The sequence below is a fragment of the Chiroxiphia lanceolata genome, chromosome 5 (genome assembly GCF_009829145.1).
Source record: "Chiroxiphia lanceolata isolate bChiLan1 chromosome 5, bChiLan1.pri, whole genome shotgun sequence".
Classification (NCBI taxonomy): Eukaryota; Metazoa; Chordata; class Aves; order Passeriformes; family Pipridae; genus Chiroxiphia; species Chiroxiphia lanceolata.
In genome coordinates this window covers 61,601,514-61,618,507 of record NC_045641.1, presented here as the reverse complement: position 1 = coordinate 61,618,507, position 16,994 = coordinate 61,601,514, and the positions used below count along the sequence as shown (strand labels likewise).

Genomic DNA, 16,994 nt, shown 5'->3' with positions numbered 1-16,994 from the left:
CAGCTTAAAATAAACCCACTCCCTTCTCTTCTCCCATTTTTTGGCTCTGAGCTTTGCTATTAATGACGTAGACAAAAATCACTTCCAAGAGAAATTTTATTATTTGAAGTTTTCTCAATTTAATGTGTTTGGCTCCTGACACTTCAAGGAAGGCTGGTAAAGCTACTAATACGCTTTGCAGAAAGACTCCTTCATGTTGTCCTGAGAGAGGGCAATGAGAACTGAAATACCTACAAGGACACAAGAGTTACCATAAATTTTGGCTGGTTTCTCTAGTTATTCTGAGGACACAGTAAAAGATTACTACTCTTTGCAATACCTCTCTGGAGAGTATGTTTTAAAAAAAATAAAGTTCCTAGCATAGCATTTAGATATACTAAGAAGAAAAATAGTTTTTAAGAAGGCACATCAGTATCGCTCTTGGTTTTCATTTTGTAAGAATAAACATGTCAAGCTGTATTCAGTCCTGTCTGAAATTTGTGCACTGGTGATATTTATTTATCTGCTAAATAAAATCACGGATACTTCATTCCTGTCTGGTCGCTAGAAAATATTTTGTAGCTGTTTTCATACTTATGTCATATATAGAAACTCAAAAAACTTTGACCAGCCTTCATGGGTTGTTTGCTGGAAACCTGTTCACAAAAGACTTGCACAACATGAAGTCCTTTTAACTCCCAGGAGTGCCTCAACAAACACAGTGGGCACCCACCCAGTGTAAATAATCTATTAATAAACAATTTACAAATTGATCAACCATAACATCTTTTTATAGACTAAAAAAATGTAAATAGAAACAGGTAATTATCTACATTAACGTCTGTGCAATAGTATACTCACAGAGAGTTTTTAGTTAACATACAGGTTCCCATCAGGAGAGCAAGTCAACAAGAGCAGCAGATGGCTGCATTTTGGGTTAAATGCTCCTTAAAAAAAAAAAAAAAAAGTTAAAAGCCAACAGGTGCAGAAGAGCAGCAATGAATAGCCTCTTTCCGCTCACCTCCACTTCCCTGTAGAATTCAAACACTCACTTCAGTGATAGCAAGACACAGGGATCTTAATTTTCATTCAAAAGTAGGAACCTTGATGGTGGCTTTTGTTTGTAGAATCACCCTCATGGTCCCTGATTGGCTTTCAGCCTTAGGCCAAATCCTAAGGATGAAATGAGCTGTATCCTAGCCCTGTTTTCCTGCATACTGTTAGCCCAGTCCCTAAACATATCTCACTGCTTCATCTGTAAGTTAAAAAAAAAAAAAGCTGTTTAAGAGGAATGCAGAGAGGCAGAGAGGCTAAATTCATCAGTTCTTTGAAATGAACTTGTAGAACTAAGCACTGGTATTTTCACTGCAAAATGAGGTGTTTTGCTGGGAAGTATCAATGCAACAGGATTGTCTACTGACAGACTTGTCAGCACTTTTAGGCAGGCTGGAGTATAGGAACATGCATTTGGCTGAACTGTTTAAACAGAATATATTACTTACCATAAATTTTCTATGCTACTGTAATTACAGAAATTCTCCTTCAAAAGCCAGACATGGCCACCTGATCTGCAGATAGTATGGAATAGCAGTTTCTCTAAAATCTAGAGAATTGTTTCTGATTTTTCTGCCTGAGGAATCCACCTAATAATATTAGCAACATATTTTTCTACGCTGCGACTTGATTCTGGCTGCACACGTTTCCATTCCAGCGTCATTCGTAGTTGTTTTCAACTTCAGCAAAAAGCAAGATTCAGTTTCAGCTGAGACCAGACATATCAAATTCAACTAAAAAAAAAAGTGTTGGGGAGGGGAAAGGAAGGGCATTTTGGCTGGGGAGAAAAACGAGAAAAAGGCACTGTAAAAAAGGCGAAGTGCAAACTTTCTCTGAGATGTAACCGTGCCTTTGCTGCGGCAGCAGCCAAAAGCAGGCACAACTTTGTGGAGCTCATCTCTTCATCCCTTAGTTTTCCATCCGTACTCTCCGCTGTGCGCTGGCAGGAGACAGAGAGATTGGGATCGCTGCTGTGGCCGCAGAGCCCATGCCAGGAACCTCTTGGTACACTGGCTGCATCACCACGTCCCTGCCCAAGTGAGCTCATGGGGCTCAGCTGGGCTCGCCGAGGTAGCGCAGACGTGTAATGAACACAACTGTCATGGAAAGTCTAAGAGGGGCACTTGTTCCAGGGGCCGCCCGGACAATGAAGAATTGGCGTGCCACCCCCGCTCTCGCCCCCCAGCCGATGCCAAGGCGGGCGGCCGCCGGCAGATGAATAGCAGGTCTGTTCCAGCAGCTGCGCGTCCTGGTCCAGTGGGGAGAGAGTCTCCGGGAGCACGGAGTGCTCCGCTCCCTGCTCCGTCTGCAGAGGGAGAGACCTGGGGGCAAAAGGATGGCCTCGGAAGGGGAGAACATTCAAGTGAGTCCATCTGGGGGAAATACCCATGGGAGGGAGAAGCGGGAGGGAAGATCCCCAGTCTGGGGGGAATATCCACCGCTCCTGTCATTTGTTCCTCAGCTTTGACAGCCAATTTCCCTTGAAAACTCAGTTCTGCTTTTTTCCGCTGTTCCCCTTTGAAGAAAAAGTAGTGGCAGGACCTCTGTTGTGTTCTGCCAAGAGCAGTTACAAGTCTTTTTCAAAAAGAAATGAAGGTAAGAAGGGGGATATTACTAAAAAGAGATGTTTTTTGGGGAAGGAGGGGCAGCAGGGAAAGAAATTAACTTTCAGGTCTCAGAAGGAAGGCAGAACATACTCTACAAGCTGCAAAAATCTGATCTGCTCCGCATCTCACAAAGCCTTTCTCTGTTTGGCAGAAAGTGCTCTCAATCTGGAGAGGAGGAAAAGAAATAAATACAGCAAATACTGAGGGACTGCAGAGGCCAGGATTTCCTATGTAGGGTTTATAGAGAAACACAACTTCTTGGTGAAGCTCTTTCAGTTCTCTGTCTTCCTATTCTGAGTGTTTGTGTTTTTTAAGGAGGGTGTTTCTTGTGCTCAGCGTGTGTTCTCATAAAGGGCAACTACCCAAGGGTTTGGAAAAAAGAAACTGTTAGAGATGAAATGGAATCAAAAGCCCAGATCACAAACACCCATCAAACCTCAGAAGTTCAAGTCCAGATCTGCACTTCAGACAACTGTGGAGAAGGGGAGAATACAAAGCATTGCCTAGGGCACAGCTTCCAGCCCTGAATAGGCTGGCATCAGGGTCCAAATTTTGCAGCAAATTTTTCTGTCTGGAATGGTCTCAGCCATCCTTAGACTTGACAGTGGGCAATTCTGTCTGGGGTCATGATTTTTATTTCTTTGGCCCGTGTCAAAGCAATTAAAATGGAAAGATTTTTGTCCTTGGAAATAATCAGGATGATTGTCCTTAACCAGATAGAAGGACTGAGACTCCCCAGATCTGCAGAATGTATCTCCACTGAATGTGAGGTGCAGAGCAGTTTTTGAAGACTTGGGAAAACTATGCTCAATAAGAGACACGATAAGTGAGGAAGATACACAAGTAGCTGTGACAGTTGGTAAACATGTACTCTATTTAGGATTGAGAAAGAGAGAGTTTAGTCTTTCCTGGAACTAAATAATGAGGGGGAAAATATAGCAAACCAGGAACTGGGGACAAAGGCAAAGAGGTCAAGAAAATTATGCTAAATAAAAAGTCAAATTAACTCCTTGTATGTTAAATCATACACCCAATGGAAAGTTTCAGGTCTACTGTGGATTTGAAATCCAGGTTCCATAGATGAAAAAATCAGCTTCACTGATTAAAATTCTCCTAAACTTCTGAAAAATTCAGGGTTTTTGTCTTTCAACCTATCTTGAGGTTAAGCAAAGAGTCAAAAGTGATCCTCAGCGTCTTCAGTCTTTACAATACTCAAAAAAGTAAGTCCAGAAAGTCAAAGGTTCCTTGGGTTGCAAAACTGAAAGGAGCATACCTGTCTGTTTCTAGAACAGGAAGGTGTGAAGTATTTCCATCCACCTCTACTCAGGTTGCCACAAGAATAACCACTCTACAAAGAATCCTTTGTGACACCTTACAAGGAAGCCACCAGGCAGTACAAAATGTAGGTGAATGCACACAGATCCTCACATGCTTATAATACACAGTGCTAGCAGGGGAGGGAAAGAGTCTCACATACTGTGTCACATATGATGGATGCAACCCCTTAACCAAACTAGCAGCAGTTTGGTTCAGGCTCTGAAGGATGTGAAGGAATAAGCTCTAAATGGATGAAGGACTCATCTGGTTTCAATCTGCTTTCTGAAAACCCACAAAGAAGCAGAGTTGACCCAGTGAGCATCGATGCATATGATCTTGGAACACCAATCATGCGATTAACACATGAATAGCAGGTGGCTTTTCCAAGACTCATTTATCAAGGAACAAAGAAAGTTGTGGGTACAAGGAGTCTCGTGCATACCTTTACTATCACATGTAATTTGACTACAAGCCAGCCACTTTATTCCATAAATAAGACAGCCTGAGTGAGCCTTCTTTGAGCTGCTGGCTAAGCAGCCTGACTGCATGGCAGTGACCTCCCCTTGCACTCTCAAGTTTGCTCCTCAAAGCAGAGAAACCTTTTATCAGCAGCATATCTTTGGTAAGTGATTGATATTGCACATAATCTTGTAGTATGGTAAGCTTGATTTGTGCCTTGGTAACCTTGATTTTTTTCTTGGTAACTTCAACTTGTGCCTTGGTAGCTTTGAACCATTGTTCAAATGACTGTGCTGCACAGTAGCAGAGTGAACCTCGCCATCGAACTTTGCTAAGTCACACTTTTACAACATCATATTAAAACCACTTTCCCAAATATCTCTGATGGTGACTCGTTAAGGGATCTAAATCACCCATTCATGACAAACTGGCATAGTTGGCAGGGTCCGAATCAGGATTCGTGACACAGAGCTGAGACAAGCAGAGGGTCCTGGCAATGACGTGACTTGACCGGTGAGAGGTGAGGGGAGGAGTGATCAGTGGCAGAGAAAAAAAACGTTTTTCAGTTGAAAGTACATTTAAAAGCCTCTTTTGAGTCCCTGCTCTGAGCAGTGAATGCAGAGCAGGTGTCTTCTCGGAAGTTTCCAGCTGTGGGCTTATGAAGAGCTTGTGGGAATGTGCACTGCATGCTCTGGGGTGGTAAAGTATGACTCACTCCTCCTCAAAGAGCTCCTGGATGGAGTAGCAGAAACAGTCATGAAAGTTAACTATGACCCAATACAGAAGTAGGAATTTTTGTTTATAGGGAAAGGGTCCTGTGCCTGAAGTAGCTGCAGACTACCTACAAGCACTTCTTATACAACATTTACATGGCCCAGCTGGACAGGTAACTATAGAATTAAAACAATGTAAACCCCTGGCCTCATGCAGGAGAGAGCTAGAAAAGGCAATCAAGATTTAAGAGGGCTCTTAAGAGGACTGATCAGTCCCCAACAATTTTTGCTTATTCTGAAGCATGAGAACAGGAGCTCACTCAGCAAAATTGAAAGCCTCTGTAACAGGAGACACTCCCTCATCCAGCGTGACATCAGCCTGTGGAATTTGCCATCTCCTGGAGCAGGTTAGAAGGTCAAATATTGGAGCAAGCATTGAGAAGAGGTCAGGAGGTCCAGTAACAATATTTACAGTTATGCAAGCTAAAAAAGGTACCTTCAAATCCCATAAGCCAATAGCAGGATAAAAATAAATATGCTTTTCAGTTCCCTAAAGGCAATGGCACAATTGCTGACCAGACTGCAAGTGGTATTTACATTAGAGAAGTTATACACCAGGTCTCCATAAATGAGACCCAAGACTGCTTCTTAGCAGCAAGAGGTATCTCCCACTAATCCACTTTCTCCCTTACAAAAATTCTCTTGTTCTGTGTGTTTCAAAGAGGTCTTTTTTCCCATTCTGACTTCTAGGAAGACCAGTAAAACCTCGAAGTGTGCACAGAGAGACGCTAAAAGGAAATTGTGCTGAAATGGAAAAAAAGCCACAGGGCTGTAGAGCAGCCTCACCAGATCTGTGCCAGCCAGTCAAGTGCTAAGAAAATATGTAAACTGGAATGAAACTATTTTAATTAAAAATAGTAATTTACCTATTAAAAGATGAAACTTTGACATTAATTAGTTTGAATGATGCATTTTTCTCACCAGACATCTCTATCTGTGGCTTCTAAGTGAAACTTTCACCTTCCTCTATTAAACACCTGCCACTGATGAAAAGCCAGACAGAGACCAGCAGACGAGATACTACAGAGTACATCCTGAGATAGCTGGGATCAGAAAAATACTTTTGGGATAGAAACAAATAAAGCAACCCAACAAGATCCCATCACCACTTTCCTTTTACTTTGGGAAACAAAGGTTTATAAATTAGAAGTATGGCATTGATAGAAACACTCTGGCTGATTTATCTGCACTTCTTTATGCTACTATTCCCACTGACTCTTGCCTCCAGCCCATCCATGGAGATTTGCAGTGGGGGAGAGAGGAGGAGGGAGCCATAGAAGACGGTTCTTTTCAGCAGCAAAAGACCTGTTAAATCTGTTTAGCTGTGTACCTCAGCTGCTGCAGTTCACGATCTGGCATCTTAACACAACCCTGTTTCATTGGTGATTTAAACCAACGTGCCAGACTTTGAATGGGAGCGACTGAGACAACATCCGCTCCACCACTCCCACCACAGCAGCAGTAACCAGGGGAAAGTCTGTGGACAGCTGAACTCAGTAACACTCACACATATTGCCACAGCTAAGTCTGTCAGAGCCCCAGATGGATATTGCAGAACAGAGCAAAGATTGAGGCTGGTATTAAGTGGTTGTACAGTTTTATCAGGTTTATGTTTTTATGTTTTCCTATTCATGAATGGGTGTTATGTTCTGTACAAACGACCGTAAGGGATGTGCGCCGGACGAAATGTCATCCATATTTGTATTGCAAAAGAGGCTATATATTGTATGTTGTGTCTTTCTTTTTATAGTTTCTTACTCTCTGGATAAAAAAAAAATTTACAGTCCTCTGGGATAAGAAGCAGAAGTAATACCTCACCATTTAGGGAATCATTTGTACTTCAAAAGTAAAAAGAGTAAACAGCTAAAATAATCATTCTGGAAAACAGACCCTACACTGAAATTTTTTGGCAGAAGCTGCTTGGTGAATACCTTGAATGGGAAATACATCTGTGGAAATAAAGACAGGTTTACAAGCAACTTGCAAGGAAAAAAGATTTTAAATAATTGCATAGTTTACTTCCAGTGCTCAGTTTTTGACCAGATCTCCAGCAGGCAGATTTTAGACAGGCAGATAAATAGAGTTAGCTTCAGGCATAACAGTGCGGACTTTTCCAAAATGCCCATAAGACAGTTGGAAAGTTCCCCTTACCACTGTAAATTCCATCTCCCACATCCCACTTTCAGTGTAGACCTGATGAGGGGATACGAGGAGCGTGTTCACAACTGGATTAGACTTTCGGTTTTTCGGGGGTTTTTTTTGTGGCTTTAACTTGTGCCTCAAGGCTATGATGCACTGCACAAGTTCCTGATTTGGGCATGTATTTGCCTGTTTCTGCAGCAACAGCTAGCTCATACTTTCTAGTGCTCTAGGACCTCTACTGTCCTTCAGTAATTTCCTAGAATGGTGGCAGTCTCATATGACCAGCGAAGCAATGTCCCTGCCCCAGTGGGCTTCAACAGAGTTATTTGAGTTCTGTAGTTTGGGCTTGGATAGTCTGCACCAAGAGAGAGAAAGAGCCTTTCAGGAAAAAAGCCTAAAATGCTTCAGAAAAATCCATTCCTGTGACACCCCTGTATGATATGTAATACAACTCAGTCATCAAGAATCTGAGGAGCTTATCTCACTTTTTTTAGTTTGTTTTTAACTAAACTAACTCAGTTACTACAGCCCTTCCAACAGGATTCCACTTCCCACTCCCAGGGGTGCACTCCATCCCCTTTGCTATTCACTTGACCCTGATAAAGCTGGTTCAGAGACCTAAGCTCGAAGAAAACTAATCACTTTTTGGCAGAGTTAATGTTCTGGTTTGCTGTCCTGCAGTGGTTCCTGGGAATATCAGACCATGCCAATGACTGGGACTTCATGGCCATGAGAGCATGTAGAGGCAACAGAATCTCTGCTTTCAGTGGCAGCCACCCCTCACTTCAGAGCAGTAATCCTAAATCTGCGTGTAACCAACAGAAGCAGAGAAGGTCCTAACAGTAGCAATGATTTCAGGCTGCTACTTCAGAGTAAAGCCTTTACAGGGTTACCCAGAGGCTTGTGCCCTAGATGGTCAAAAGACAGGTGTGAAATAGGTTCTCACACTTAGGAGCAAGAGTGATCCTATGCTTTTCTCCCCCAGCTGCAGGGACTTGTAAGTCTGTGTAGCATTACCTGCGTTGCTCCCAGAAACCAGCAGCACTCAGAGTAGAAGACAGACAAGTGTGACCACAGCATGCTGAGAAGAAGCAGACTGTTTCTTACAGCCAATGCTAATCAGTCCTTTGTTATACAGTCAGATGTGGCATTTCTGCTGTCCCCTATAAGTTCCTTTCCCACTTAGGGTGAGTGTTTGCTCATACCCCTTTCCAAACATGGGGATAGTATTTTTCATCTTGAGGAACTGAACCCCAGGTTTTAAGGTATCTGGGTAAAGCGAGGCACATATGGAGTTAAATATACTCTTGGAGTTAGTCCATGGAAATCAGCATCCTTACACCAGCGGTTGAGCTGGTCCCTCACACTCCACCTCATTGAGGGGCGGTAAAAGACAAGTATCAATGTCTTTCTGAGGGAAGGAGCCTGGTCCTATGTTGTACACTGGACATGTCTGATAACCACAGCACAGCCAGAGTTCAGGTCACAGCTGGGAGCAAGGCCCAGGAGGTTTAGGGTCTCCCTAAGTGGGTAGGAAGGGGGTGACGTGGCACAGGACCAAGGTGATAAGATGGTGCCTGTGCAGCACAAGGGGTTGAGGGGTCGCTCGTGCCCCACTGAGAGTGACAGCAGGTCAGCATGGCTACACCCTGTTTGGAGGACAAGGTCAGCCAGTAGCCACACCAAACCATCCTGAGATAACCCTCCTGCTGCCCCTGTGCTGTACCACCACCTTGGCCTGGCCTGCTCATCGGCCACCAGTGGGACTTCCCTTGTTCCACCACCTCCTCCTCAGCCACAACCTTCAGGGGCACCATCTCTTGCCATGTACCCGTTTCACACATTGGGATACAGATACATCTCACTCACACTTGCACCTTGCAGATTTGAGAGCACAAGGAGTGGATTATAATAAGTGATCATAAACCTGGTTAGGTCGTGGCAACACACTGTTCTTCTGGCTGGCCAACAGTAAAACCTCCCACTGACACGTCTTTGTGAATGGGAGTCCTCTGCAACATGAAATACCTGTTAAACCACACCCAAATAAATTTTTACATCTTTTGACAAGCAGTCCCCCCCTCAGCTTCGTTCCAGCCTGTGACTGAGAGCTGAACCATGCACCTGCTTCTCTCGACCCTCAGCTGACGCACAGGTACAGCATCTCTGCTCATTTGGCTTCCACTAAAAATGGAAGTCTTCAGTCCAAGTCACCATTTCTCAGCTCTTCCTGTAAAATATGTAATAATTTGTTATGTTTCACACAGAAGTGTGAGCTTCTCCAAGTACAAGAGGGCAAATGGGCATTTTCACTGCCATTTCCCCATCCTTGGCTTGTAAGTCAAATGTTTATAAAACTGCCTCTGAGAAAAGGCAATACAAGAAATGAGCTCTACTACTGTAATCTAGACTGCCTCAGGTATGTAAACACACAAGAGACATTTGAATTGGACACCAGAATGAGGGAAGAGCCCATGTGCAGATGCTGCAAGATTCACATCACCAGTTACCATACACCTTGACACACTCCTTTGAACTAGGCAAGCTGTAATTCCTTGTCAAATTACATGAATCAGATATGTGACTCTGTAATTACAGCTGTGAAAACCATTATACTCAGGATCTTAGAACTTTCTAGCCAAAATAACCCTTGGGGAAGAAATTTCTCGTGAAGCTGCTTGGGTCAAGGTTCAGTGAGTGCTGGAAATTCTCGGGGAATCTTGCTGGCAGGTTTAGAGAAACGAGAACAAGAAAAAGAGATGATGTACTGTTTTGTGGATTGTTTGGGCTTTCTTTTTTTTTTCTTCTTTATTCCCCCCCCCCCCATATTTATTCTTATTTGCTGGAGTTTTCTCTTGTAGTCATTTATCTCCAAATAATATTTTGTGAGATTTAAAAAAAGACCCAGATTCACCACAGACCTTCATTCTGTGAGAAAAATAACTGCTCCTACCAATCTAAGAAGAGCCAAAGGGCAACCAAGCATTATTCTGCAACCTATGTTTCACTAAAGGAATGTTTCTGCAGAAAATAACAACACAACAATACTCTACTAGAACTTGTGTGAGAACCAAGTTCTGCTGCCCCTAATTTCCAAGCATGTTATAAATATCAGTGAATTTAATTTCACAATCTCTACGTGGAGCAAGAGGTGTTTTCCTGCCTATTTTACAGATATTAAATCAAGGCAGAGACAGATAAATGACCACTGACGTACCGCAGATAACACAGGTAGAAAGTGACAGAAGCAGGAAGGAAGGACTGAGCATCTCTGGATGGGTGGATTGATTCTTCATCCATTATATTTTGAAGAAACCATTAAAGATTGATTTAGTCATCAGAGACCACTCTGTTACTTCACAAAATGTAAAGAAGAGCATTAACTGAAGCTGTCAATAAGAGACCACACACAATTCCTTCCCTGCTGAATGTTAACTTCAGCATCAATTTGGGAACAAATTTTGACACACTTTGAAGAGCTTAGGCACACAGCTGTGTTTGCACCTCGTTCTTGGTGGAGCCAGAGTCATCCTCAACCACCTTGGTGCAGGACACAAACCCCAAAGCCAAAGTGAAACAAGCTAAGCCACGTTACACACAAATTCTGACTCAGAATGACCATAGAGGCTCTTGATGCAACTCTTCAACTTGAACTTTGCACCTCCTTCTGGTTGAATCAAGATGAAATGTTCCTGCATGTCCCTGTGTGATTTCAGGCTGTGGTCACACGTTTTTTGCTGACTGAAGCTGAAGCAGGGAGGTTTGTCCTCGTGACCACCATCAGTTATTATTACTGCCTCAATGCAACTGCTCGAAGTAATCACTCCATCAAGACCGTCTGGGCTAGGAAACCTCCATTACTGAGTGTCTAAGCTAACCCAGATCATTGTGAAAGAACTTGTTTAGGGAATATGTCTGGACAGAGACAGAAATAGCAGCTCCTTTAGACAGGCCTTCACCCATCTTATTGCAATGGGATAATTGTTTGGATCCTTGTATATTTCTTGGCTAGTTATGTTAGCTGAGGATCTAGTTATCCTGTGATTATCAGAAGACCATGAGATACACAATCTGGATTCTTCTTAGTTGCAAAAAATAAGGAGAACAACTATCAAATACAAATACAATAAAAACTATTCCTGCATAATGTAAGCATCCAATAGTTTTTTTTCATCTTTTGCCTATGGTGATGCTTTGACTGACAATCCACACTGATCAGAGAGACATCCAGCAAAGTAATAATACGCTACAAGAAAATATAATATGCTGCTGTTTTCTTTGAACAGAAACAGATTTGAACTCCATCTTCATCTTCATGTACTAGATTCTTGGGAGCTGACTCTGGAACAATTCCTTAGCCAGCTCCCATTTTTGGCATGTGGTTGTGAAAAGGTTGCCGAAGGGAGTTGTGTCAAAGGGCTTTTACTTTGCTCTTAATGGCTCCACATACAGTCTGAAGGAATCTGAAGCGCTCACAAAATGTGGTTTCCCCTCTGGTGTTTGCTGTTCAGCTGGCTCAGCAGCTCAACCATTTAAAACCATTGTGAGTGGATTTAGCACTTGTGAAATAATGTTGGCCTATTCACATCCAGAGAGGGATGGGCAAAGTCCACCAGTACAACAAAAGCCCCTCTTACCTCCTTCTCACATGAGGAGCCAGGGTGCAATGGACTTTGAGGGAGAAAACTACTCATACACAGGTGCAGCTACACAGATCTTGCAGGCAAGAGTTACGGGCCTATCGAAATAAAAAAAGTTAATGTACATTCAGAAGAAGCATGCCATAAGTAGGAAAAAAAGAAAAAAAGAAATAAGAAAAAATTGCAACAAAGAAGCACACCAAAACCAATTTATCTGAGTATAGGGAGCAAATCATGAAGGAGAGAAAAAAAAAAAAAGATGAGCACAGTACCAGAAGAGAACTCCGGTGGGTTGTGTTTCACAAAATCACAGACTATGCTAGTAAGTCAAATGGGGAGAACAGATGTAGAGAACTGAGAGTCCTGGAGGTCTCTGTCCCCAGAACCTAGAGAAGACGGAGCTCCTGACTTCACCCAGTCCAAGCTAAGTATAGCAAGAGGTGTCTTTCGTCTCTGAGCTGATTTAATGCTCAGCTATTCTGCTGAGACCACGGAAAAAAGGAGATAACTAAAGCCATCTCTGATGTGGACAGCGTTGCAGGCACGCTGTAGATCCGTATCTTTGAGCATAGATTTGAACTCGGGACCAAGTTCAGACAGGCAACTCAAGAGCAGATGGCAACAGGTGTTGGTGGCTACCAATTTAATTAGCTTTTGGTTAGTGATGTTGGGTTGAGTAGCCCTCTGATTCATTTCCAAACCCCTCTGCACTACCTTCAGCCACAAGCCTCCAGCCATCGCCCTGAGTTACCGAACCGGGTCAGTCTTATGGGGGTCACTTTTTTGGGCCACGGCAAAATGGCAGTTCTCTTACGGGTCCCCGGGAGGGGGAACGGGCTCAGGATTCAAATGCAGGCCAGTGTGGTGGCAAACTCAGGTGTTTACAGCCAGGGTGGAGCAGGGTCGTGCTAAAGCGCTTCCTCTTGCCTCACTCACACCACGTACAAACAGGGACGTTATATCTCCTGTGGGAGCAACTGGCTCAGATTCTTGGCCAGCTGCAGAGAAAGGTGTCCCTGTAGTCACCAACAGCAAAGAATAGCTAAAAAATAAAAAGATGAGTCGCTCTGTGGCTGCAGATGATAACAATACATTCCTCTTTGTTCTGTTCCAAAAGCAATTTTTTTCTTCCTCTGTTCCCCTCCCTGTTTTTTCCTATCTGATGAGAACTTGTTTCTCAACTAGGAGCCCAGTCAGTTGGTTATTGGTGTGCCTAACATAATTTTTGTATTCCTCCCTTTTTTTTGTTTTATATATTATTAAATGACTTACGAAAAGTAAAGTTCAGCCAACTGAACCTCAAAGGAGTTATGCAAGAGCGAGTAGCACTGAGCTTTACCACAAACCCTGTACATCAAACATGTGTGTCCATGGATTGATAAATCTGTTTATGAAGTACATGGTGGGTTTAAACTGATGCAAATATGACTGGAGGATGCTGTTCCCAGTGGCCATCCTTACATCAGAAGACACTGTCTCTGCTCATATTCTTGACCTCTATGAGAATTGAGGGACAGTATTTAGACAAGTAACTCCTCCAGCTCTATCAGTCAATTCCATACAGATGATACATTTGTACTCTGCACACTGACAAAGTACTTCTTCACTTGTTATCATCTGCTCAGTGGGTGTAACTGTAAGGCTGATTCAGCAGAAATGAGAGCAATTCTTGTGGGAAGTTTGTGTCAGGACCAGCAAAATACACAGGGTAAGAGAAGGCTGTGATTTACTGATCATAATCTTCATATGGAAAGATCTATGTCCTTTAAAGGCTCTCTTCTCCTTCTGGTGCACTGTGAAGGGCAGGCAGGACTCTGTGACTCCTCCTGGTTGGGCTGCAGATAATATTTTGTCGACCCAAAATTGTGAGAATATTGTATTTGTTACAAAGCAGCATTCAGTCTCCCTTTTGCCCAAGGCACACGTATTACATACACAATCAACCCTAACATGTTGATACATGTGAGCAGAGGGAAATTCACATTCTGTACTCAAGTGCTGCAGAAGCTGAGGTGCTGGATGATGCATGAAATTGAGGTAGGGAGGGCAGAAGATAGATTACAAGGTAAAAGGTCTTCAAAAGGCTCAAAGAAAACAAGATTGTTTGTTGTCAGGGTCAAGAAGTGAGTAAAACAGTTGCAATGATTACACTAAATATTTATCTCCCTGTCAGGTAGAAATAAACATATATTAAGAGTCACTGGTCATAATAATCATATTATTAGATGGAAAGATGTTTCTTTTGCCCACCTTCCCTGGTCATGTCAGCAGCAGCACTAAATAGAGTATCAGGGTGCCCAAATAGAATATGAGAAACTGTGAATAAGAAAAAAAAGCAGGCAAACTGGCATTTCTTTTTGCTGGGTTTTGTTTTGTTTTCAGGAAAAAAAAAAAAGGCTGTAGTGAGCACACAGAAAATTACCACAAACCCCCAGAACTACTGCACAACATGTAGTTGTGCAACAGTAAAGCTGAGCTGCTCCCACAGGGCTGAGCTGTGCTAGGGAAGGCAGAAACCAAGAAAGAAGTGTGATCAGAAGTGAGTAAGCTGTAGGGATAAACTCCTCTGTCACTTTGTGCTAGGTGTGTGTAAGTGTTTCAATGCACAACTAAAACTGGGAGCTAATATGACCTATTTCTCTGAGCCCATGCCAAGTAAAGACCATCTCAACTGCTCTCCAAACACAGGCATCCAGTGCCTACTCTACCCCTCATGGTTCAGGGTTTTTCTTCCCCCTTCCTAACTCTTTCATCCCTCCTCAAACATTCAGGAGTTTTTTTGGACACAGCTTTTTGGCAACCCCTTTATAAGAATCCAGCTCTGGTACACAACGTGTACTGAGTGAACTCCACTTGAAATCCAGGGAATTTGTTCTGCATCACTGGTTCCCACTTCTTTTGTCCCTTGGTCATCTTGAAGGGAGAAACTACAGGTTAAACTACAGTGACAAAGGAATCATAAAAAACTTCAGGTCCTGCAAGATTTTGTTTCCCACCACAGAAATTTACCACATTTGGCAGCTGAATGTGAACATCTTCTTCAGAACAAGACTATATTTGTAGAATCTGGGCATTCAATTGTCAGAGAAATGGTTATTCTGCTTTAACCTCCTCCCATTCCTATTCTGGCCCCAAGGTATTTGCTTCCCCAATAGAGTCTCCTAGGAAGGCCTCATTTGCTACATCCCTTCCCAAAGGTCTCTCAGGAGATCTCTGAAAAACACAACTGGGGATTTGGGCCTCCCTTTAATTTCTGCCATGCTGTACTATAGCTCCTTATTATAGAGTTAGGTCTTAAAGGTCCTTTGTCTCTGCAGGGTTGAAAGTTGCTGACTGAATGTCTGGGTCCAGTTTTCCACCAGTCTTCCTTTAACTGGCCATTCTCAGCTATGCAAAGTGCTTGCATAATGCTACAGGATCATTCAACCTTATTTTACATTTTGAACATGTTTTGCAAAGGAGTTAATGAGAAAACAAAACATAACCTGAATAATAAGTCACCAGAAAAAAAATACTACCCTAATCCTTTAATATAGAGCCTGAACAGCAGTTCTTTTCACAGAGGGAAGAGGGCTGACGTTTTTTCTAATCTGAGAATGTAATTCCCAGGGACAGTGTATGAGAAAACAGCAGTAATCTACAGAACACCCAGGAACAGTTGTTGAAAGATTCCCAGGGTGTTACTTTTGGCAGGACACCACGTTCCAATAAAACCCACTGAAAACACTAGCCTAACAACAATAATAATAATAATATTTCACACAGATGAAGTGTCTTTTATCTGAGGGTCACAAAAGGCTTCTGCAAGAGAGGAATAAGCTCCTTGAGGAGGGGTAAATGAAATCGATGATCTGTAGCTGTTGCCACTGGTTCACTGATTTAGAAGGTGGGTGATTGTGTATGGAGTGCGAGAGGGTACAGAGAAAAGAGTTCACATGTATTGACAAGTTTAGGAGCATTCCTTATAGTGAACTTACACAGCCATTGTAACGCATTTTTTAATGTTTTCAGTAAATCAACTGCTGACATTCCGCATACACAGTTAGAGCACCTGTACACAAACCAGGTAACCAGAGATTACGCTGTGCAAATACACAAAGTACTGGGTGAGTTCGTTCACAGATACTTGACTCTAATCTGAAATTCCATATACCATGCTTCAATTCCTTCTTGGCATGCTCTTGTATGTTTTCTGAGTCTAGTCTGGACTTCAAAAAATATATATATAACCATATATAAGTATATGAAAAATTATGGACTAGAAGTAAGAGACTGGCGTAGGCTGCTTGTGAATGACTGGAAGTTTTGGATCCAGACTTTCTCTTTGTGCTGTGAGTCCACTCCTGCAGGGGAACCATTCCACAGTGTGGCTACCTTTCACAAAACCTGAAGTTCTGCATCACTCTGGGCCACATACAAATCTCAGGCTATACTTCATATACCATACTGTGAAAATGTTGCTTGTGGTGTTGTAGTGGCAAAACTTGCAGTGGAAATACAGCTTCTACTGCATCATTAACAGCTTTTATGGTTGAATTGGTTTGCTTATGACTTTTTGGCACAAGTATATCATCAAATGTTGTTGCCTTGACCTTACCTAAGCGACCTTAAGAGGACAACATCTATTGAGATAAGTGGTCCCTTCCCTCGGGGTCTCTCAGTGTATACTTCACACAAGGATCACATCTTGCTCTTTGTACCCATTTCCAGAGTCATCATCTCTCTTATTTCCCAGCCCAGCAACCTCCTCAGACAGCAAAAGCTGTTGAGAAGTCATTGTCTATGTCTGGAGCACACAGACACATGAAACTCCTACTCACTGTTCACATGGAGGGAATTATGCGAAACAAGTCATGTTTCCTCTGTGTCATTAGGATAAAAACAATAGCAACGGAGGTTTAGTCAAGACACCCCTGGTCTAAGGCAATGACTAACAACCAGAAAGATTAGATATAACAATGGTCTAATAGCCTAATAGCCTGCTGTTCCCAAAAGGGGGAAGCCCTGCTCCACTTTAGCCTATG

The 16,994-nt window shown here is 42.7% G+C and overlaps 1 protein-coding gene across 1 annotated transcript in view; it reads left to right on the top strand.

Annotated features, from left to right (window-relative positions):
* The first annotated feature begins 2,283 nt into the window (after positions 1 to 2,283).
* Positions 2,284 to 16,994, top strand: part of NINJ2 (ninjurin 2) — a 47,863-nt gene continuing 33,152 nt past the window's right edge. The window contains exon 1 of the mRNA XM_032688754.1: positions 2,284 to 2,395. Within this exon, the coding sequence (XP_032544645.1) occupies positions 2,369 to 2,395 (27 nt within the window). The 5' untranslated portion in view covers positions 2,284 to 2,368. The remainder of the gene's footprint in view (positions 2,396 to 16,994) is intronic.